This window comes from Melospiza georgiana, chromosome 11, assembly GCF_028018845.1.
Source record: "Melospiza georgiana isolate bMelGeo1 chromosome 11, bMelGeo1.pri, whole genome shotgun sequence".
Taxonomy (NCBI): domain Eukaryota; kingdom Metazoa; phylum Chordata; class Aves; order Passeriformes; family Passerellidae; genus Melospiza; species Melospiza georgiana.
Genome location: NC_080440.1, coordinates 9,223,094 through 9,244,569, shown reverse-complemented (window position 1 = coordinate 9,244,569; position 21,476 = coordinate 9,223,094). Strand labels below are relative to the sequence as shown.

At 59.5% G+C, this 21,476-nt stretch overlaps 1 protein-coding gene across 5 annotated transcripts; it reads left to right on the top strand.

The window, feature by feature from the left end:
- Positions 1 to 268: 268 nt before the first annotated feature.
- USP19 (ubiquitin specific peptidase 19) lies at positions 269 to 21,249 on the top strand. 5 transcript variants are annotated; one of them, XM_058031773.1, is made up of 26 exons: positions 269 to 364; positions 4,304 to 4,548; positions 7,473 to 7,601; positions 8,151 to 8,284; positions 8,596 to 9,003; positions 9,328 to 9,595; positions 9,725 to 9,881; positions 9,983 to 10,054; positions 10,573 to 10,688; positions 11,015 to 11,229; positions 11,501 to 11,702; positions 11,785 to 11,918; positions 12,098 to 12,256; positions 12,338 to 12,448; positions 12,597 to 12,707; positions 12,862 to 12,963; positions 13,180 to 13,320; positions 13,483 to 13,601; positions 13,848 to 13,985; positions 14,074 to 14,438; positions 15,098 to 15,208; positions 15,717 to 15,933; positions 16,253 to 16,405; positions 16,513 to 16,676; positions 16,757 to 16,935; positions 18,751 to 21,041. In XM_058031773.1, the coding sequence occupies exons 2-26, from the start codon at positions 4,440 to 4,442 to the stop codon at positions 18,982 to 18,984; spliced, it is 4,248 nt and encodes a 1,415-aa protein (XP_057887756.1). In that variant the 5' UTR covers positions 269 to 364; positions 4,304 to 4,439; the 3' UTR covers positions 18,985 to 21,041. The 5 variants fall into 5 exon arrangements, with proteins under 5 accessions (XP_057887756.1, XP_057887757.1, XP_057887760.1 ...); XM_058031774.1 differs by lacking the exon at positions 269 to 364 and adding an exon at positions 428 to 447; XM_058031777.1 differs by lacking the exons at positions 269 to 364; positions 18,751 to 21,041 and adding an exon at positions 21,071 to 21,249 and having other exon boundaries at positions 591 to 4,548; positions 11,021 to 11,229.
- The last annotated feature ends 227 nt before the right edge of the window (positions 21,250 to 21,476 follow it).

Below are 21,476 nucleotides of genomic sequence, written 5' to 3'. Positions count from 1 at the left end.
ACCGGGTGTGGGGCACAGCGGGGCGGGAATAGGCAGCGGGGCTGGGGGGCACAGCGGGCGGGAATCGGCAGCGGGGCTGGGAGGCACAGCACAGCCGGGATAATCCCCCAGAGCAGCCCGGCAGTGCCAGGCTCAGCCCCGGCACGCCCGCGGACGAGCCCGGCGCCCCCGCGCGCTCCCGGTGCCGCGGGAACGCGCCGGCACCACCCCCGGCCCGCGTCACGTGACTCCATCCCTCGCTCCCGTGTCACGTGGGCGTGCCCGGCGGTTCCCGGAAGTGCGTCACGGGCTCGGGCCTGTCTCCGTTGTCGGCCCGCTCGGAACTTCGGCGCGGCACAAACAGACCGGAGCGGCGGGCGGGGCCGTGAGTGCGGGGAGGGCCGGGCCGGCCGGGCCGGGGCGGCGGCGGGGCCCGGGGGCGGCGAGCGGCGCCTGGGCCAGCGCGGGGTGAGGGCCGCAGCGGCGGGCAGGGCCCGGGGGCGGCGGGAGGCCGGGATGCGGCCCGTGGGCACGGGAGCCGGGGCGGCGGAGAGCGAGGCAGGCAGCGGATGGCGGTGGCGGCGGCCTGTGCCGGGCCTGAGCGGAGAGAACGTGCGGGGCGGCAGAGCTGGGCCCGCGGGGCTGAGAGCGGTGCTCGGCAGGACGGGCCGAGCGCGGCAGCCCCGGGCAGGAGCCGGCGCGGTGACCTCGTGCTCTGCCCGCCGGGGCCGCTCGCACAGACACCGCTCACAGGAACACCGGTCACACACCAACACCGGTCACACACCAACACCGGTCACACACCAACACCGGTCACACAAACACCGTTCGCACTCCCTTTGCCCTCTCTCGGTGCCTGGGGCCGGGCAGCGGCGCGCGGGAGGCCGGAGCCGCCGGCTGCTGTCCGAACGCTCTCATCACCATCTCTGCCCGTGCCCCGCGGGTTGGAGCTGGGTGATTTCCAAGGTTTCCTTCCAGCTCACACCGTTCTGTGGTTCGGTGATCGTTCCCAGAACGAGGGAGCTGGGCCTGCCGGGTTCCCCACTCAGCAAAGGCTCCTTGCTGTCACACTGCGTTGGGCGCACAGTGATTTCCACGTGGGTTGGAAACATTTTGTGTGACAGTGCTGGCTTGAGTAGCTGCCCCAGGGACTCTGTGCTTGCCCTGGCTCCACCCGTGTGTCAGGCATGCCCAGAAACAAAAATAAAAGTCAAGCTTGAGCCTTGGGATTTCTGGTCCCTCAGGGGAGCAAGAAACAGAAGGTGACTGAAGTATTTGTGTACATGGGGGACATGCTTATGTTATCTGCGTTTAGGACATGGAGGATCCAAAAGTCCCTGGAAAGATGATGCTGTTGGGATAGCCAACCTTGTCTGCAGCTACCCCTGGAAAGGCCTTTGGGCACTGATGGGGAGTGCTGTGGACAAGAAGCAGGGAGCTCCTCCTGCCAAACCTGCCCCAGGCACGGGACACAAATTGCATCTCGTTGAGCCCTTTGTGCTGTCCTTCCTGGTCTGGTGCTGCTCTGGGGAGGAGTGGCCCTTCTCCTTGGCCTCTTGCTCCCTTTCCTCTGGCCAGTCAAAATATTTGCAGTCTCAGCATGAGCTGGGTTGGGAAACTGCTCGGGGGCAAGACACGGTGAGGAGAAATCCCCGGCTGGATCTGGATCTGGTTCACCCCACAGCACAAAGGCAGGGAGAGCAGAGGACAGGGAAGCACTTCTGCTCCCTGCAGCAGCATGGCCACGCTTCCCTGGCTCTGGGGATTGAGTAAGGTTTTGTGGGAGTGCCCAGCTCATCAGGTGTGTCCCAGAGATTCACCTGGCATCTAGCCAGAGCAGCCTTGCGCCATCTCTCCCCTGCAGTGACTCCTGCTGTGCTAACAGGAGTGGTGCCAAAACCTTTGTGCACCCAGGGGCTGAACGTGCTGCCCGTGTGAGCGTTTCCTGGTGGCAAAAAGTCTCTTATTCACCTATTTAATCTCTGAGGAACCTGTGCTTTCCCTTCACTCCTCCAAAACCTTGGGGTGTGTGCAGCAGCCTCGGGCTGCCATCAGTCTGGCAGCTGCAATGGGCAGAGCTCCAGCCCCCTTGGTTCCTGCCTGCTGTGAGGAATGGCTGGCAGCAAAGCACCCGGGGGAGCTGAGCCTCAGCGAGGCGTGAGAGCAGCAGGCTTCTCCTGGAGCAGTGACAAGCAGCCATGCAACCCTGCCTCTCTTCCTCACCCCTTCTTGGGCAGAGGCCTGTCCTTTCTCAGCCCTCCAGGACCCTTCTCAGAGCTTGCTTTCAGCCCTGCCCAGCAGTTATCCTCTGCCATCCCTTTGGAGGTGCAGGGCAGGGCCTCTCCTGACCCTGCATGAAGCAGTCACTGTTTCTTGAGTCCTATTTCTCCTGGGGTTTTCACCCTGGAGGCAGAAGAAATACAACAAAAAATGCTTTCCCATGTTTGCCAAGCCCAGGTGAGCTTCTTCAGCACCAGGGGACTGGAGCTGAGTGACAGCCTGCAGCTGGCATCAGAGGCCTAGCCTGGTGAATCACTGCCACTTTCCCTGCTGTGGGGGCCCTTCCCATTCCATCTGGAGCCAGAAATGCTTCTGCATCCTGGAGAGACCCAGTGAGTGCAGCAGCATGGGGGTGCTGCTGCTGCCCTCCCACTCTTTCAAGCTCTTTGGGACTGATGCTGGACCCTTCTCAGCATCTCAGTCTCCAGATCACTTGGGCCTCTCCACCGTGGGTGGCAGGAGTTGTCTGTGCCAGGCAGTTGGGCTGGACTCAGCTTTTCACTTGGCTTCAGTGGTTCTTGGTGGTGAGGGTGGGTTGGCCTGGGAGGAGTGGTTTGGATGCAGCACACGTCATGGGGCTGGCTTTGCCAGAGCTGAGGGAGCCCCAGGCTGCTTTGATCATTGGGCTTCCTCTCGGTTTGTGGCTGCAGCTCCACATTTGTGGCTGCTTGTTGCCCCAGACATTTCTAGGCAACAAATGCCCTGGCAACATGGGGCCAGCAGGACGGAGCTGGCAGTGTCCGTCCTCTGTCAGGGTGCCTCCCTTGGAGCTGCCTCCTGCCATGGCTGTGCCCGTGCACAGCGAGGGGTCTGTGCTTGCACAGGGGTGCAGGCAGAACAGGGTGTTCCCGAGGGACAGCTTGCCTCCCACTGGAGGAGAGGCTGGCTCAGGGGAGCTGGGCTAGGCCAAGGTGTTGTTGGGCTTGGCTCCACGTCCTCACATGGGAGCTGGGCCGTGGGCTGCGTGTGAAACGGTGCCCTGGGAGCTGTGGCAGGCAGCTGGCACCTGGGGGTGGGCAGGATCCGAGTGGCTGGGCCTGTTTCTGTGCTGCAAACCCCTGCAGGCTGGCAGGCACTGCCAGGGTCAGGGTGTGCAGCCAGGGCAGCGAGGGAGGAAACCTTCCCAGCTCTCTGCTCTGACCGCCTCCATGGAGACACCTCCAGTGGGACTGTTTTCAGGGCTTGTTTTGGCTCTGCTCTCTCAAAGCCCTGAACACTGTGGGGTGACACTGATGAGTGCACCTGGGCCAGCAGCTCCCAAACCCTGTTGGGGAGCTGGCTTTATAGAGAGGGCATGTCTGCAAAGGGGGCAGGGTGAACAACTTACATGCCCTGCTCAGCCTACTCTCTTCCTGGGCCACGAGGAGCAGAGGTGTCCTGTTTCCAGGCCAGGCCCCGCTGACGCTGTCTGTAAACTGGCTAGGAGATAAATATTCAAGGTACACTCATGCTGTTTAAGTTCCCAGCTAGTGGGAGAAGGGGGAGGAACTCTCCTTTTGCCAGGAAGCTCTGCTCTCATCTGTCATGGGAGCCTGTCCCAGGCCTGCTTCCTTCTTAGGGTGTTACTGGCTCCTATTCTGGCGCTGTTGCACAGGACACTGTTTGACTGAAATAGCTGTCTCTCCAAGCTGTGTGACAGGCTCCCCCCGTTGACTCTGGAGGCTCAGTTTTGCAGATCCAGGCCTCCTCATGTCCTTGCCCTCAGCTGTGTCTCGGGGTGTTAGTGCCAGCAGCTGCTCTGGGCCGGTGTTGCTATAGTGGGAGCCATGAGCATGACACTTGCTTTCCAGGTTTTTAATGCGTGCCACATACTGAAGACCCCTGATTGTATGTTGGGAGCTCTGACAAGCCCATGCTTTTGGCAGTAAGCATTGTAGCAGCTGTGATGAGGTAGGTTTCCTCACTGAGTGCTGCATGGGGCTTCCCATAAACAACATGGTGAAGGTCATGTAAGGGCACCGCCCTGAGGCAAAGAGTGGATCCTGCTGCTGTTGGGCCTTTTCCACCTGCTCCTCCTGCCATGCTTGCTGTTTCCTCTCTTTAGGCCATTACTTCCTTGCCAGAGAGTTTGACCACAGAGAGTCGCCAAGATAGCTGGGCCAGGAAGAAAACGTCGCACCCCTGACCCAGACTCCATTAGCGACCCCGGCGGGCTGTTTGTGTCCTCCAAACGGCTGAAAATGTCCAGCAGCACAAATGCCCCTGGCCAGAGGAGAGCGTCTCGGGGCTTGGATGATGCCACCAACAAGAAGAAGCAAAAGGATCGAGCCAATCAGGAAAGCAAGGAAGGTGAGAGCCCCTCAGCGTCCCTGGTGAGCAGGCCTGTGGTGTCTCAGCCTCGCAGCCTGGGAGCCCCTCAGCCATCTGCTGCAGGATAAGCAGATTTGACTAATCACTTCCTGCAGCTTATGGTAACCCATGTGATGTGGGATCTTCTTCGACACAGTGTCCTCCCTGGACCTGTAACCTCCTTCCTTTGGGCACTACTTAGCCCCAGCAATGTTAGGAAGGTTGGGCCTGTGGCCTTGTTAGCTAAAGTCTGGAGCTGGCCTTGGTGATTGTTTCTAGTCTCTGCTTTGGACTGGGTTTGATCTGCCCCAATCCAGCGAGAGTGGAACTGAAACCTGTGAGTGCTCTTGCAGCAGGAGGCAGTGCTGCTTCTTTCCCCTCAGTTTGCTGAGGCCAGTGTTGTGAGGCAGTGACCAGGAGTGCAAGGCCTGCGGGTGGGGCTGGTGCTTTAGCTTCTGAGTCAGAACAGGGTGTGGCTCAGGTGAAGTAGTTGCTGTAGAGTAATTCCTTCTGTAACTGTCTTGTATCCTTTGACAAAAATGTTGCTTCGGGTGCAGGGAATGCCTGTGGGCAGGATGCCTGCAAGAGTTTCTGTGGCTCTGGGAAGCTGTTTGATTTCTGTGCCTGCTCTGTTATGATTATTGTAACCTCAAAATCACAGGGTGTTTTATAGGCCAAGGTAATTGAGTGCTTGGCGAGGTCTGCCAGAGCGGCCGGGCACAGTCCCTGATGTGAAATCCCACGGTGCAGAGCACAGCACTGTGCTTTCTCTGTGTGGGAGGACTGTGCCTCTGGTAGGGCTTGACTCTGCATCCTCTGACGTGGGGGCCATCTTGAGGGCAGCCATGCTGCCCCTGTCCCCTCTGTGAGTGGTGGTGAGGGGCTGTAGATCCTCCAGGCAGTGCTACTGCCATGCTTCTCACGCTGCCAGCCCCACCAGCACCTTTGCACCAGTGGCTGTGGTGGTCAGCAGCAGTTTCCTACTGGTTTGTAGCCAGTCAAGGGAGGCAGTGACAGCCCTCTGAGTGTTCTCGAGTGGAGACCACAGTTCCTGTTGCCATTTCTTCTCTGCTTCAGGAGAAGGTGCTGTCGCTTTCGGTTCCTTGCCTGGCAGAGTTCACTATCCTGTGGGGCTAGAGCAGGCCTGGAGACACTTCTGGCTGTTGGAGATAATTCTGTGAGTGGCAGGGATTAGGTGTCAAGTCAGTTTGGTTCCCCACCCTGATCTGGAAGGAGGTTTTCAGATGTGGACATTGGCAGCTTGTGCAGGAATGGAAATGTTAAAGTGCAGCTGGGCCACGTGGTTCTCTGGTTACAGCAGAATTAGTTTGAGCATGACGAAACACCAGGTTCTTTCTGTCAGATCAAGACAGGACTCCTCTATATGGCTGGAGGCAGGGACCTGGTGAACTGAGCTGGGCAACACAGCTGAGCCTGGGTGCCAAAAGCTCACAATGAGATGTGCCCCAAAAAAGCAGTGCCTACATGGTGCAGAATTGTTGTGTTGCTCCCACTCTGGTACTGTTTAGAGTAGGATATGGTGGTGTGGCCCAGAGCAGCTGTCCTGGCACTGACTTGCTGCAGTGCTGCAGGCAGGACTCTGGGGAAGGAGAAATGTGAGAAAGCAGAGGAGGGAGGTGGGCAGCACATGCAGGATGAAAGGCCTGGACACAAATTCAGGGTAGAAAGAGGTGATGTGTGAAATTTTCAGCATCAGCTTGCTGGCCTATGTTGTGAGGTGACAGAATGACAGACCTGGCTGCACTCTGCTTCTCTGCCCACCAGTGTCTCGCCCTGAGCTCGAGCAGGCTGAGACTGCCCAGGAGAAGGACTCAGAGGAGGGTAAGTGGAGGTGTGTGCCAGCTGTCACTGCATGGCCATGGAGTGCCCTTGCCAAGGGATCTGAAGCTCTCACCTTGTTGTCCAGTGCTCTGGCATTGAGCAGAGCTAACGTGAGCACTCCCTTGCCTCAGTGTTTATCTTAACAGTATGTGGCCTTCCCAGGGGCAGAGAAAGGCTGTCTGCAAGGAAGAGGCCCTGGGTATGTGGCCGGCTGCTTGCAACTCAGGTGTCACAGTGTCACTGAGCACAGGCCTGGGACACCTTGCTGCTGACACCTGCTCTGCTTGTTTCTGAGTAGGACGTGATGCTGTGCTGGGAACATCTCAAGCTGTGTCACCTTGTGGGCAGCATTGGCTGGTTTCTGTCTCAGTCCAGGCCTGCTTTGAGGACAGAGTAGGATGTCCTTGTGCCCCAGGGGTAGAACAAACCTGATTGAAGTCAAGGTGATCAAAATCACTTCCTTGTGTTGAAGACTTCAGGGCATCAAAGGCCACACCTGGAGTGTGGCAGGCACACAATGGAGGTTCTGCCTGCACCAGAGTATCAGTGCTGCACTCTTTTCTCACCCGTTACAGCGTACTTTCCCCCTGGCCAGCCTGCACATCTTTCATCCTTGTTAGCCACGCTCACCTGGCAGGAGTACAGTGCTTTGATGGTTGCAGCTGGGCTGCTTGGTTTGCATATGCAAAGGGGAAGTGGCAATTTCTGATTGTGGTCAGAGTCCACCTAAATCCCCCAGAGTAATTCTGTGGCTTCCTCGTTCCTTGGGAAAGCAGTAATTGCTTTGTCGTTGGCAAGAGCCACCCTCTCTTCCCAGCTGCCACTGCTGCTTGTGGCACTGCCAAGAACAGCGCTGCCTTTCTGATCTCTCTGGTTCCCACTGGGATTCATCTGCCCTGCTGATGTGTTCTTGTTTGTGGCCTCTCTGATGAGGGCAGGTCCCTTTTAATTGTCCTGATCTGTGTTCCCTGTGGTGACCTCCTTAACTGCATGTGTGTTCAGGCTTGTGTTCCCCAGCCAAGGAGTGGGCACTTCAGGCTCATTCCCCAGCAAGTGGGTGACATTTCCCTCCCTTTTCCTAGAGCTGCTGCTGGACTGGAAGCAGAATGCCGATGAGATCATTATCAAGTTGAATTTGGGCACTGGAGCTCTGAAGGCAGAGGATGTACGTGCTGATTTCACTGACACCGACTGTGTGGTCAAACTACCAGGTATGGGAATGGAGCAACTGCTGCAGGCATTTCTCCATTGGGATTTGGCACAGCTCTGGGCCAAGCACGGGGTTGCTGCAGGCAGACATAAAACTTTTCCCTCAGAGGCAATGCCCTGCTCTCAGCTGGCACACAGTCAGGCAGCAGACAGGGACGATAGGAGAGCATTGTAGAGCTGGGGAGGACAGGAGCTGGCCTCTGTGCCAAGTGACCAAATGTGCACGGCCGCGCCAGTGCGTCTCTGTCCCCTGCTTGCTGGGATGGCTGAGTCAGTGCCGGGTATTCTTTGGAAAAGTGACTGTGCCTCTGAGGGTGGGGAGGCCCAGGGCCTTCCCGCTGGGAAGAAGGCCAGCCAGATGTACAAAGCAAGTTCAGGGAAGCTGGCTGGAGCCCTGGAAGGCTTCTGGGGTATGGTGGCAGCCTGCCTGCAGCCTTCTTGGCTCTGAATGAGTGCTTCCTTCATCCTGGGGGCAGGTGAAAGGGGGCTGTGGGTTAGGTGACAGCTGCCTGGAGCACTGCCTGAGGTACTGGTTCCCCTCTGCTTTACAGACGGGCGCCAGTGGAGCTGTCAGTTCTATGAGGAGATTGAGAGCTCCTGCAGCAAGATCCAGTGCAAGAAGGGCAACTTTCTCCAGCTTGTGCTGCAGAAGAAGATCCCACTCCATAACTGGTCTTCACTTCTGGTAAGGAGGGAATGATCTGTCTGTTAAGTGAACTCATGGAGCCCTGGGGAGCTGGGGTGAGCTCCGAGCTCCCTGCTGTTGAGCTGCCCAGGGAGCAACATGGGACACATCAGTCATCTACGTGCTGCATGAGCCATCTGCCACTGTCCCAGGGAGTCATACCCCTGTTTCTGCCTGCCGTGCCTTCCCAGGTTCTGGAGTACAGTCCTGGTGCAGTCTGGGAAGGGAGAGTGAGGGTGAGGGGTTGATAGGGATCCTGAAAGATGGTGCTACCTGAGTACCTTCCCACTGTGCTGCATTGCTTTTTACAGAAAAAAAGGAAAGACGGATCCAAAGAAGTGGCCAAAGGGGCTGCGTGCTGGGAGAACGGCAAGGAGAAGGCTGCTTCTGCAGAGCTGACCCCTGAAGAGCCGAAGGCTGAGGGCACAGATCCACCGAGATCCCGGCGGGAGCCCTCCAACCCCAAGCGTGCTCCAGGAAGAAGTGAGGTCCTGGGAGGGAAGAGCCCAGCCAGCCCAGGGACACAGAGTGGCCCCAGTGCCAAGCGGGCAGTGTACCTCAAAGTGGCTCCCACGGAAGAGGAGCCGAACGCCCGGGTCAGCGGGGGCACAGAGCCCAGCAAGGGGCACGGCACGAGGGCCGGCAGCCGCCGCAATGGCAGAGCCAGCCAGGCTGATGCACCCGCGGCCCTGGCAGACCTCGCGCTGCCGCTCGAGAAGGTACCTGGGCACCTGGCTGGGCAGGGTGCCCCTGCTTCCTCTGCCCTGTGCGGGGGATGCTGGAGCCAGCCCTGCTGATGAGGGTGAGGTGGGCTCCGGGATGCTGAGGGCTGACAGGAGAACCTGTGGTGGAGGAGAGGGTGAAGTGAGGACCCTGCAGTTGCTGTGCTGTGGTGCTAGTGGGGCTGGGCTGGCATGGGATGTGTGGGGGAAGCAGGTGGTATGGAGCTGTGCCTGACTGGCTGGCAGGAGCCGCAGTGGGTGGACCAGGGCAGCTCAGGGGTGACAGTGTCTGTGTTTCACTGTGTGTTTCTGCATTGAAAGGCTGTGGTTTTGGCCAAAGAGAGTGTTCCCGTGGAGATGCCACCTCTTGCAGCTACCACAGAGGTGCTCCCCCATCGTGTTGCCACCTGTGTTGAGAAGAGAGTCCTGCAGCCAGGCAGCCCTACTGAGGCCTTACGGAGCCGGGACTGCCTGCCCATCCTGGGAGAGAGCTCTAAGGCCGTCCCAGTGGCCACCCCTCCCATGGGCAGGGATGGTGAGAAGAGGGACTGGTCCAAGGACGACGTGGCTCTGGAAGCAGCAGCTGATGGTGAGTGGCCAGAGCCCATGGGGTGAGCCTGGTCAGGAAGGTCCATCTGCTCAGGACCTTTCCTGGGTTAGCTTGCAGCCCCAACATGCAAGGAAGATAACTTCTCTCTCTGTGGTTTTCCTTACTCAGAGCCAGAGCCTTTTGTAAGCCTGACCTTTGTCAAGAATGACTCATATGAGAAAGGCAATGATCTGGTGGTGGTGCATGTCTATGTGAAGGAGATCCACAAGGAGACATCCAAGGTGTTGTTCCGGGAACAAGACTTCACACTAGTGTTCCAGACGAGGTACAAGCTTGCCTCGGGATGATGCCAGGCCGCTGCAGAGCTCCTGATTGCAGCTGGGCTGCTTGTTTGTTCACATCTGCTCACTCCCAATTTCTCTGCAGTGATACGAACTTCCTTCGTCTCCATCCTGGCTGTGGGCCCCACACGGTGTTCCGGTGGCAGGTGAAGCTCAGGTATGAGTTCTGTCCTACTAACCCACGCCAGGGCAGGGGAGGTGAGAGTGCAGAGCTGGAGCAGGAGCCAGTCCCATCTGGAGGTTCTGTGTGGGGAATGCTCGTTTCCTCATCTGGAGGTTTCACTTACACCATGCTGCACTGGTGCTGTGAGCCTGCTCTGCCTTGGCTGTGTGCTCACTTGCAGGGGAGGAAGTTCCAGTGTCTCCTTGCCTGCAGTTTGCCCCAGGCTGTTCTAGAGCTCTTGGGGACAGAGCTAGACCAGCTTGTGTGCCCTTTGGGTAGGATGTGCAGCAGGAGAGAGCCAAGCAGAATGGATCTGTCAGAAAAGGGATGCTCTGTGTGCTCAGTGTGGCCAGGCTCGAGGGTTTCCACCCTGCTGTGTCAGGGCTACCTCAGGATTAGTGCTAGCTGGGTCCCTACTGCCTGGAGGCTATGGGTCTGCCATGCAAAGGCCTTGGCATGTCTGAGGCTGCTGTGGGGTCTGGGGCATCTCTGACTTGCTTTGTGCCTTGCAGGAACCTTATTGAGCCGGACCAGTGCACGTACAACTTCACGGTGTCTCGCATCGATGTCTGCCTGAAGAAACGCCAGAGCCAGCGCTGGGGGGGGCTGGAGGCTCCAGCCACACGAGGTCTGCACCCTGCCTTCTGTCCTGCCTTCTGTCCTGCCTTCTGTCCTGCCTGCCTGCTGCACTGCAGGGTGCCATGGGCCCTCCTCACCACTGCCAGCTGCTGCTGGATCCTCTGGCACGGGATGGTGGGGAAGGAGAGGGGCTGAGTGGGTGCAGGTGGGAGGGATGTGAGGCAGGGTGTGAGCCAAGTGTAGGGGAAGGGCACTGCTGTTTCCCTTGCTCACAGGTAGGAGAGAGCCTGTGTAAGTGTGGACTGAACAGTTCAGCCCCACTGTGGGCAGTGTATGGTGCTGCTAACCACAGGCCCACCCTTCCCCCTTTTTAAGGTGCAGTGGGTGGTGCAAAGGTTGCCATGCCTACAGGCCCTACCCCTCTGGATAAGAACCCTCCGGGCAGTAACCAGCACCCCCTCTCCAGCAAGGAAGAGGCCCGAACCAGCGACAAAGAGAAGCCACGTGTGGAAGATGGGGCTCTGGATGGTGTGGCAGCCCGTACGGGCCCAGAGCACTTGGCAGTGAAGCAAGAGCCACACATTCCTTCGGTGAGTGTGGTCTGACCTGGATAGGGGAAAGAGAGACACCTCCTCAGTGCCACTCTGGAGACTGAAGTACTCCTGGAGGAGGAGGTGGTGCCCCTCACTCATAGTTGGCAGGACTGGGGGCAACTGTTGGCCTGTCTGTCCCAGTCCAAGTGGGAGATGGTGTGATGGCTCCAACCCTCTCTAGGGGTTTTCTTGGGCTTTTGAGTTCCTCTGGTGTTCCCAGAGACACTCCCTGAGTGCCACACCCTCACACCTGCCTCTGCTTTGGCAGCCCAAACCAACGTGTATGGTGCCACCAATGACACACAGCCCAGTGAGTGCCGAGAGCGTGGAGGATGATGAGGATGAGGATGAGAAGAAGAAGGTCTGCCTGCCTGGCTTCACAGGTCTGGTGAACTTGGGCAACACCTGCTTCATGAACAGCGTCATCCAGTCCCTGTCCAACACCCGGGAGCTGCGTGACTACTTCCATGGTGAGCCCACACGGGGAGTCCAGCAGAGCTTGACCACTTAGATGAAGCCAGCAGCCACCCTGAACTCCTGCATCTCTTGCAGATCGATCCTTTGAGTCAGAAATCAACTACAACAACCCGCTGGGGACGGGTGGACGCCTGGCCATCGGCTTTGCCATGCTGCTCAGAGCACTCTGGAAGGGCACACACCATGCCTTCCAGCCCTCTAAACTGAAGGTAGGGCCCCTGGCATTGGTGCTTACAGGAGCAGCTATGGGTCTCCAGCATTCCTTTGTGGGCACCTGGCTGCCCTGCAAGTGCCACAGAGAGCTGTGGGTGCAGCCAGGGTTTGTGCATGGGGCAGGCAGTGCTGCCAGAGCTCTGCTGACCAGCCCTGACTGCTGTGCTCCCCACAGGCAATTGTGGCCAGCAAGGCCAGCCAGTTCACTGGCTATGCCCAGCATGATGCTCAGGAGTTCATGGCCTTCCTGCTCGATGGCCTGCACGAGGACCTCAACCGCATCCAGAACAAGCCCTACACAGAGACTGTTGACTCGGATGGGAGGCCTGATGAGGTGAGGGTGTTCCTCCCCCAGAGTCACCGGGGAGAGCAGCCTGGGTGGTTTAATGAGGTGCTAAGCCCTTTCTTCCTGCAGGTGGTAGCTGAGGAGGCTTGGCAACGACACAAGATGAGGAATGACTCGTTCATAGTAGACCTCTTCCAGGGCCAGTACAAATCCAAGCTCGTCTGCCCGATGTGCTCCAAGGTAGGGCAGCCCTGAAGGTTCTGTCCCTGTCCTGGTTGTGCAGAAGTAGGCTCGTGGCACTCAGAGAGCACAGGGCAAGGGTGGGTCCATTGGATCTGCTGCTCAGCCACAAGCACTTTGCACAGCTGAGTGTGGTTTTGTTCTGCAGGTGTCTATTACCTTTGACCCCTTCCTGTACCTCCCCGTGCCCCTCCCACAGAAGCAAAAGGTGCTGACTGTCTACTACTTTGCAAAGGAGCCACACAAGAAACCCATCAAGGTAAAGGATACCTTTACCCTGGGGAGGGAGCTGAAGAAGGCTCCTGGAGGTGCCCCAGGCAGCTGGTCATGTGCCAACTGGCTAAGCCCTGTGTTGAGTAAGGGCCTTCATGCCTTAGTGTGCTGTGACTAATGTGGCACTTTCTCGGTGGCAGTTCCTCGTGAGTATCAGCAAGGAGAACTCCAGTGCCATGGAGGTGCTTGACTCGGTTGCCCACAGTGTGCGTGTGAAACCAGAGAACCTGCGCCTGGCTGAGGTGAGAGTGCTGGGCAGATACCTCCTCTGGAGGGTTGGGCCACCACAGTAGGGCCTGGGGATGTCCATCTTTCCCTGTGAGGTGGTGAGATGAGCACAGCATCCTTGGGCTGCTGCTCTTCCCACAGCTCACTGTGAGACAGGGGTCTGTGGCTCTCTGAGGAGAGGACACATAGGGCAGCCCTCACACGGCCATGCTCCACTGCTTTCCTGGCAGGTGATCAAGAATCACTTCCACCGCATGTTCCTGCCCTCTAACTCACTAGACACAGTCTCGCCAACGGACCTGCTGCTGTGCTTTGAGGTGCTGTCCCCAGAGCTGGCCAAGGAGCGTGTGGTGGAGCTGCAGGTCCAGCAGGTAAGAAAGCATATCGGGATTGCTGGGAGGGATGCAGCAAGGCTGAGCCCTGAGTAGGAGGGGCAGAACTGCACACAAGGGCAGTTAGCTACAGCCAGCATGAATGCCCACCTTGTCCTGCCCAGGTGCCCTTCCCTGTCCAACGGGTCCTTTCTCCTGCAGCGTCCACAGGTGCCCAGTGGCCCTGTCGCCAAGTGTGCAGCCTGCCAGAAGAAGCAGCTGCCAGAGGATGAGAAGCTCAAGCGCTGCACGAGGTGCTATCGAGTTGGTTACTGCAACGTGTGAGTTGGCTTGGTGCCTGGCAGGGATGGAGGATCTCCTGCTGTGAAGGGCTGGTGGGAGAGCTCTGCCTGCTGGGAGAAGGTGGGATGGATCTGCCCTTTAGGATGGAGCCAGTTGAATTCCTGGTGTTCCCCTTGTCCCCAGCACACTTCTCTGGCCCTGCACTGCTTCTTCCCAGGCTGTTCAAGGATGCTGAGTTCAGCAGGGGCTGTATGTATGTCTGACATGCCGTGTATGTGTTACAGGGCATGTCAGAAAACACACTGGCCAGACCACAAGGCCTCGTGCCGTCCTGAGAACATCGGTTTCCCCTTCCTCATCAGCGTGCCCGAGTCCCGCCTCACCTACGCCCGCCTGGCCCAGCTGCTGGAAGGCTACGCCAGGTGAGAGTCTGGGGAAGGAGGGTGCTCCTGCCTGGAGCTGAGCTCAGCCCCGTGTCTGGCCAGCTCTAACTCCCACCTCCATGCCCAGGTACTCAGTCAGCGTGTTCCAGCCTCCGTTCCAGTTGGGCCGGATGTCACCGGAGCAGGGGCTGCAGCCTCTGCACTCGGACAAGCTGGAGCCCCTGGCCAAGAGCAGCTGTGCAGCAGCCACCTCTGCCCCCGAGCTGGGAGATGGGGACAGGGTTTCCAGCCTCCCTCAAGAGCCCCCGCTCTCCCCAGCTGTGCCTGAGCTGCAGCCAGAGATGGGGGATACTACCACTGTCCGGAGCAAGGTCCTGACAGCCAGGAGTTCCCTCCTGAGCTTGGATTCAGGGTTCTCTGAGCACATGGAGTCGCAGGGTGACAGCTGTTGTGAGAAGGAGCCATCCTATGAGAGAGCCCTCAAGCCAGAAGGTAAGAGGTGCTGAAGCGCTGGCTGTGTCTGTCCCAGGACCTCGGGCAATTTTCCCTCCTTGGGGTGACCTTCCAGCACAGCATCTCTTCTACACCTGTGAGCTTGGTCTGGAGACTCTTGGGATCACAGATGAGGACATGGGAGCTTTGTTTTGGCACTCTTGCCTCACCTGAAATGCCTGTCTACCCACGCTCTGCCCTGCCCTGGCAAAGCCCAGGGTGTAGAGCAGAGACCTGATGAGCAGAGGCTGGAGTGCTGTGTTGTTGTGGGAGAGGTGGGAATGCAGGGGCTGGCAGAAGTCCTGTGGGAGCAAGGCAGAGCTGGTGCAGGCTGAGCCCCTGGGGGCTGTGAGCAAAGCACTTGGCTGGCTCTGACTCAGCTGCATGGGACCAGCCTCTCGCGCTCGGCTGCCTGGCTGTCACGTTTCCAGACACTCGTCTCAGGATGGCAGCAATGTGCAGTGAAGGGGCAAGGCAGGCAGAGGAGCACAGCTTGCCAGGGGCAGGCGCCTGCTAAAAATAGTCAAGGACACGGGCACGTGGTTGTGTCCCTTCAAGGCCGTAGCATGTGAGGTGGGGGTGGGGGCGCTGCAAATTCTTGGCCCCTACGCAGGGCAGACAGGCATTGCCACCACAAATCTGTCCCTGCCTCTTCACAGCTGCCATCCCTGGGTACCAGCACACTCCAGACTCACTGAGTGCCCGCGCCACGCAGTTCTACATCACTAAGATCGACGCCGCCAACCGAGAGCACAAGCTGGAAGATAAAGGTGAGCCAGAGCCCTGTAAAGCACCACCTTCATCCCTTACAGCCTCTGGGAGGGCAGTGGATCTGCCTGGGATGAGATGAGCCCAGGTGTCCACACTGGACAGTAAAAGCTGCATATGACAGGGGAGGGAAGGGCTCTGCTGCACAGAGCCTCTGTCTAGAAGCTCCTCTTGGGTATGACATTTCCTGCTCTCATCAGCAAATAGGCCAATTCCTTCCAACCTCATGTATTCTCAGAGGGTCTGTGATCTCTGGGTCACCTCTTTGTTTGAATAGAACGTCCACACCAAGTGCTGTTTGTGAGGGTGCTGCTGATGAGAGGGCTGTGCCAGTGTTGCACCCTGCAGGCTGAGGGGCTCTGCATGATGAACCTAGCCAGGGGAGTACCTGTCTCTTTCTGGCAGCACTTTTTGATTTCTGTATCTAACTGGGATGGGCAGGATTGCTCCAGCAAGGTGGCCTGGTCTAACCTGGTGAGGTAGGTGTTTGAGGTCTGTGCCCCTTCACAGGTGACATCCCCCTGGATCTGACAGACGACTGCTCCCTTGCCCTGGTGTGGAAGAACAATGAGCGCCTCAAGGAATTTGTGTTGGTAGAATCCAAGGAATTGGAGTGTGTGGAGGATCCAGGCTCAGCCAGCGAAGCAGCCCGGGCTGGCCACTTCACCCTGGAGCAGTGCCTCAATCTCTTCACGAAGCCTGAAGTCCTGGCCCCAGAGGAAGCGTGGTGAGGAAGGCAGCAGGGTGGGTTCCAGCCAACAGGCCCAGACGGCAGCAGGGGTTTCCCAGGAGCTGCCCAAGCCTGCACGCTGTTTCTGCTGGCAGCCAGGAACAATGGGCTGGCTTTGCCCGTGCACTCGGAAGGGCTAAGCCAGCAGGGAGCAAAGCTAATGCTCTGCAGGGCCGTACTGGCCTGCCCTTGACAGAGCAGGCTGAGCCCTCCCACATACCGTTTGCCAGCCCTGCATGTGGGGACCGTGGGGCTGAGCTGGGCTGCAGGGACTGAGGCTCTCTCCATGCCAGTAACGAGCACACTCTTCCCCCAGGTACTGCCCCAAGTGCAAGCAGCACCGCGAGGCTTCCAAGCAGCTGATGCTGTGGCGGCTGCCCAACGTCCTCATCATCCAGCTCAAGCGCTTCTCCTTCCGCAGCTTTATTTGGAGGGACAAGATCAATGACATGGTGGACTTTCCTGTCCGGTAAGAGCCCAGGGGATGATGTGCCTGGGTTGGCACTGCCTCTGCTGACCTGCAACCCAGCCTGCATAAAACTGATCACCCTTGACAGTCACTGTGTCTCTCTACAGGAGTCTGGACCTCAGCAAGTTCTGCATTGGTCGGAAGGGTGAGCAGCAGCTGCCTATGTACGACCTGTATGCTGTGATCAACCACTATGGAGGCATGATTGGAGGGCACTACACAGCGTACGCCCGCCTGCCCAACGACAAGAACAGCCAGCGCAGCGATGTGGGTGAGCATCTGTCCCCCTGGCCACCCCTCTGCTCCCGCAGCCGTGACTTGTCTGCTTGCTTAACCCTGCCTCCTCCTCAGGCTGGCGGCTCTTTGACGACAGCACAGTCACCACGGTGGATGAGAGCCAGGTGGTGACCAGATATGCCTATGTCCTCTTCTACCGCCGGAGGAACTCTCCTGTGGAGAGACCCCTGCCAGGACATCCCTCAGACCACCGCGCCGAGCGCACCCCCTCTGCCGAAGCTGCTGCCAGCCAGGTGAGCACTCGCGTCCCTTTCGCCGCTGTTGGAGCCACGGAGCCTTGAAATGTGCTCAGGGGCCCTCGTGCAGGGCCCTGCCTGTCTTTACCTGCACTCACAGAGCCTGGTGCAGCTGTGGTGCAGTGCCTGTATCCCTTTGATACCAGAGAGCTTGCGTCAGCTGCGCATTGGAGCCTGTCTTGCCTTGTTCTCACTGTGGGCTTGGGACAGTCCCTGTCCTGAGGGCTCACAGGAGAGCTGGTTTCATCATCAGTGTGGAAGTGCTGATGGGAGGGCCCTGGAAGAGGAAGAAGGGGGCACAGCCTCACCGGGGTCTGCACTGGAGGAGGGGCTGTGAGCGGTGCAGTAGGATCTGGTTGTGCCAGGGAGCAGTAAGAACTTGCCCACCAAAGCTACTTTCAAGGCAGGGTGGGGAACACTTTCTACTGGGGCCCAACTCAGGGCCAAGCCAAGTGCAAAAAAGGTAAATGCCAGTGCTGAGCTAGAGGCCTGGCAGCCTTCACAGGGTGCTGTAGAGAAACCTGCCAGAGCGAGCTCTGTTGCTGGGTGGCCTGGGAGGGAGGGACGGGGGTGGGCCAGACGGCAGGGTGCTTTCAGAATGCTTTCAGTGGTAGGGAATGGCTGCACTGATCTTCTTGTGAAAGTCAGGAAGGCCTAGGCTGGTGCCCACCTGGTGAGATCCTATGCACCATTGTGCTGCAGACGTTCCCTCCATGCTCAGCACCTCTGTGGGCCCACAGAGTCTAAAGACAATGCTCAGTTCATCTCCAGCATGACTGCACATGTGTGCCCTGAGGGGCCCTTCTGGCCTGGCCTCCCTGCCCCTCTGGCTCATCCTCCCCTTGGCCTGGTGTTGGTTAGGCATCCCAGCTCTGCTCTCTTGCCTGAGGACAAGCTGTTTGTCTTGGAGGCCGGCAGGGCTGTCTGGCATGTTGGTGTCTACCTGCTTGGGCTGTTCCTGCCCTGCGTGTGTGTTCTGGAGCAGCCCCACTCACTGGGGGCACCCTGAGCAATGAGAAAGCCGTGCTGCTTTTCACACACTGGTGGTGAGAGGCTTCAGGGACTGAACTGGCACTGTGGCTCACTGTATGCCCCATGGCACTGGGGTTCATCAGGTTGCTCTGTGGCCCTGGGGCTCATTGGGCCTCTTGCAGCACCGGTTCCTCTGCAGTAATGGGATGCATTGGATCCCAGTGGGGCTCAGCAGGTCCCCAAGCACCCTGGACCACCTGCGCCCTCCAGAGACCTACCTGCTCCCTGACTGGCTGCTCTGCATGATCACCGCCATGAAGGGCCAAGCTGTGGTTGGCTGCCTGTGGAAAATCCACCTGGAACCTGGGCTACAATTGGTTGTCAGAGCATTCCTACCCTCCAAAGCAGAGCTGTGACTGGCTGTACTGGCACTGCGCCTCCTGCTCCTGCTGCTCCAGCTGGCTCTGGATTGGCTGTCATGTGAAAGATCCTGCTGGGATCACAGAAGCTGGGCTGTGATCGGCTGCTGCCTGCTCCCTTGCCTCCCGGACCCACCAATGCAAGCGCGTCTGCTCCATCGGGATCCAGCTGCTGGCTTCACCTCCCGCAGTCCCGTGAAGACCCTGCCCGTGCTGCCTCCCACAGAGCCACCCAGCGGAGCCCCACACACCAGAGACCCCGAAGAGCTGCGGGGGCGGGCGCGACCGCGACGGTGCTGCATGGGGAGGCGGGCTGGCTGGGCACGGGGCTGGGCTTGCAGGCAGCCGCCTGCCCCGGGGGATGGCAAGGGGTGTTGCCCGTTGTGTTCTCCAAGTGCTGACGCAGGTTTCCACATCGCAGGCTTCTCTGATCTGGCAGGAACTGGAGGCTGAAGAACAAGAGCTGCAGCTTGAGGCACCCCAAAGGCCTGCAAGAAACTCTTGGAGGCCCTGTGGCCAGAAGCGAAGTCCGGGCACCCCCCAGCACCCAGATGAAGGCTGCGTCAGATACTTTGTCCTGGCCACCACGGCTGCAATTGTGGCTCTCTTCCTGAACGTCTTCTACCCACTCATTTACCAGCCCCGCTGGAGATAGGCCCAGGCGCGTGGCCAGCTGCGGAGCAGGGCCGCCAGGGCACGCGCCGTCCTAGGACGCTCTGAGACCAAGACATGAGGCAGCAGGACAGAAATCGCTGGGAAAGACTCGCCAAGGGAAACATGGGGCTGTTGGCTCCTGTCTGTCTGCTCTGGCATCTCCTGTGCCAGCTGGCAGGCCTGTGTGGCCAGCCTGCTACTTTGCCAAGGCACAGCCCAGAACCAGAAGCTCCTTTGCCCTTCCTTGCTGCCCACTGGGAGTGGGGCAGGCCTCAAGGCTACCTGCTGCTCAAGAAGGGACGTTGCTGCTGCAGCCTTGCTGGGGCCTGAGAGCCCTGTGGGCACATCAACCATCTCTGCTTGGCTCCCAAGAAGGAAATGGAGACCTGCCGGGAGGCTGCAGCAAGGGCAGGATGCCCTGACACGGGCCCTGGCTGGCCACCTCTCTCAGCTGTGCTGCTGCAGGAGCCTTGAGCTCCCCTGGGGCTGGGTTACCCACGGTCCTTGGCCAGCCCAGTCTGCCCTGCTAGCCTTCTGCTGAGCCTTCTGGTGCCAGCTGCCTGTGTGCTGGGAGTGTGTGCCACACTCCTGTGCTGGGGCTGGACGGGCTTGTCACCAGGGGCTTGTGTGCTTCCCTGCTCAGCCCCAGACAGCCAGGGAGCCTGGCAATCCAGACTGAGGTGCCCATGGTGGGCACCATGGGGCTGTGTGCTGGTAGCATCTGGGGGAGTTGGTCTCTTCAGGGCAGTGTGGTGCAGCACCTCATTTGCGAGGGTACCAGCTGCCCATGCTGCGGGAGAGGTGTGGGGTCAGGGAGCACAGATATGGCCATGGTGCATTAATAAAGCCAGGTTTTCCAAAGAAATGCAGCATTCCTGTCCTGTGTGCTGGGACTCCCACACAGAGGTGAGGACTCCACACTGGGGTCACCTGAGGCCACTATGTGACCCAGCTGGCACCAGAGCCATCCCTTGGGCTTTGCTGGGTGCCTGGTGCACCTTGTGTGGCAGCAGGCTCAGGAGTGAGCTCCGCCTGCCCGTGCCATGGGGCACAGGCTGGGCTCCAGTCCCAGCTGTTCAGTGGTAGCCTCATGGGACACGTGCAGGGTGTGGGGAGCCCGGCAGAGCCAGGAGCAGGCAGTCCCCTGAGGCTGGGGCACAGGCTGCCACTCCAACCGTGTCTGACATTGAGACGTGTTGCCCTTGGCTGCGTGTGGCTCAGACGGCTCTGGCGTATCTGGGTGTGAGAGGTGACTTCAGAGCCCTGTGACTTTCTTTTCCGTCTCCACTGCTGTTCTGCCGGCAGTGCCCTCAGCTGGCCTGGGAGGGATGCTTTGCAGTGAAGGGGTTCCTCTGTGTTTTAGGCCAGGGCCTGAGCTGGACTCCCCCTACCTCTGTCCCACACCCCTCCTCCACGTGCTGAGGTTTACTCCCCTCCCAAGCAGGTCCCAGCCGGGGAGCACGGCAGGGCTGTGCCGTGGTCATGAGGTGCCTGTCCTGGAACAGTCGCCTCATTGTCTGCAGCCCTGGGTCTCAGCAGCTTCCCCCGCTCACCCACGGTGCCGGCCTCGTGGGTCTGAGTCAGTGCCCGGCGCCGGTGGGCTGACCTCTGCTCCGACTGCTGCTGGCACCCCAGCCTTGGGGCCCACAAGCCGCTGCCTGCACCTGCCTGACCTCACCGGCGGTGGGTGGCCGGCAGTGAGACCTGACAAAGTGCTCTCAGCCCTGGAAATCCCCTCTGGCCCTGCTCTGTTCCTCAGACCTCCGGCAGGCACTGGCAGCGTGCCTGTGGCCCGTCACTGCCGCCCGTGCTGGGGTGCAGGGCTGTGCTCCGCCCTGGGGCAGGAGTGCTGAGGCCTGGCCCTCCTGCCGGGCCGGAGGGGCTGCCTCCAGCGGCCCTGGGCACGCTGCTTCCCTCTGCCCTGCCCTGGGGTTTGCCACCAGCTGCTGCTCTCCAAGCCCAGGGGCTGCACATTCTGCGTGTGGGGCTGTGTCCCTCCCGGGCACCTCTGCAGCTCCCCGGGAGCAGGGAGGGAGACGGGTGGGCAGGGTGCAAGTCTCCCTCTCATGCCCACCTTCTGCTTGCAGGGACTGCCCCCGGTGCCGTTCGGATCCGGCCTGGCCCCCGAAGGAGCCCCGCCGCTGGCTGCGGAAGGCCTCCCCGAGCGTTTTGCCAGCCCCGCCGAGCGCCCAGCCCCCTCCTACAGCAGCATGGAAGAAGTCGACTAGGGTGTCATGGGGGGCCTGGCCTGGGGGTGTGGGCCAGGCCAGGCACTGGGGGGTGGGGGGATGGGGGGAATTGGGGTTTGTCCTGCGCTCATTAAACTCTCTGAACTCCACTCGCCTCTGCTGCCTGCTATCCCTTGGAACCCTCTGCCCCCTCGTGAGTCAGGGCACCATGTCCCCGGTGTGCAATTAGGACCCCCAGCACTCTGCTGCCACAGGTGCCCTCGTGCTCCAGTGTTCCCTGGTGTGACTTGGTGCTCGCTATCCC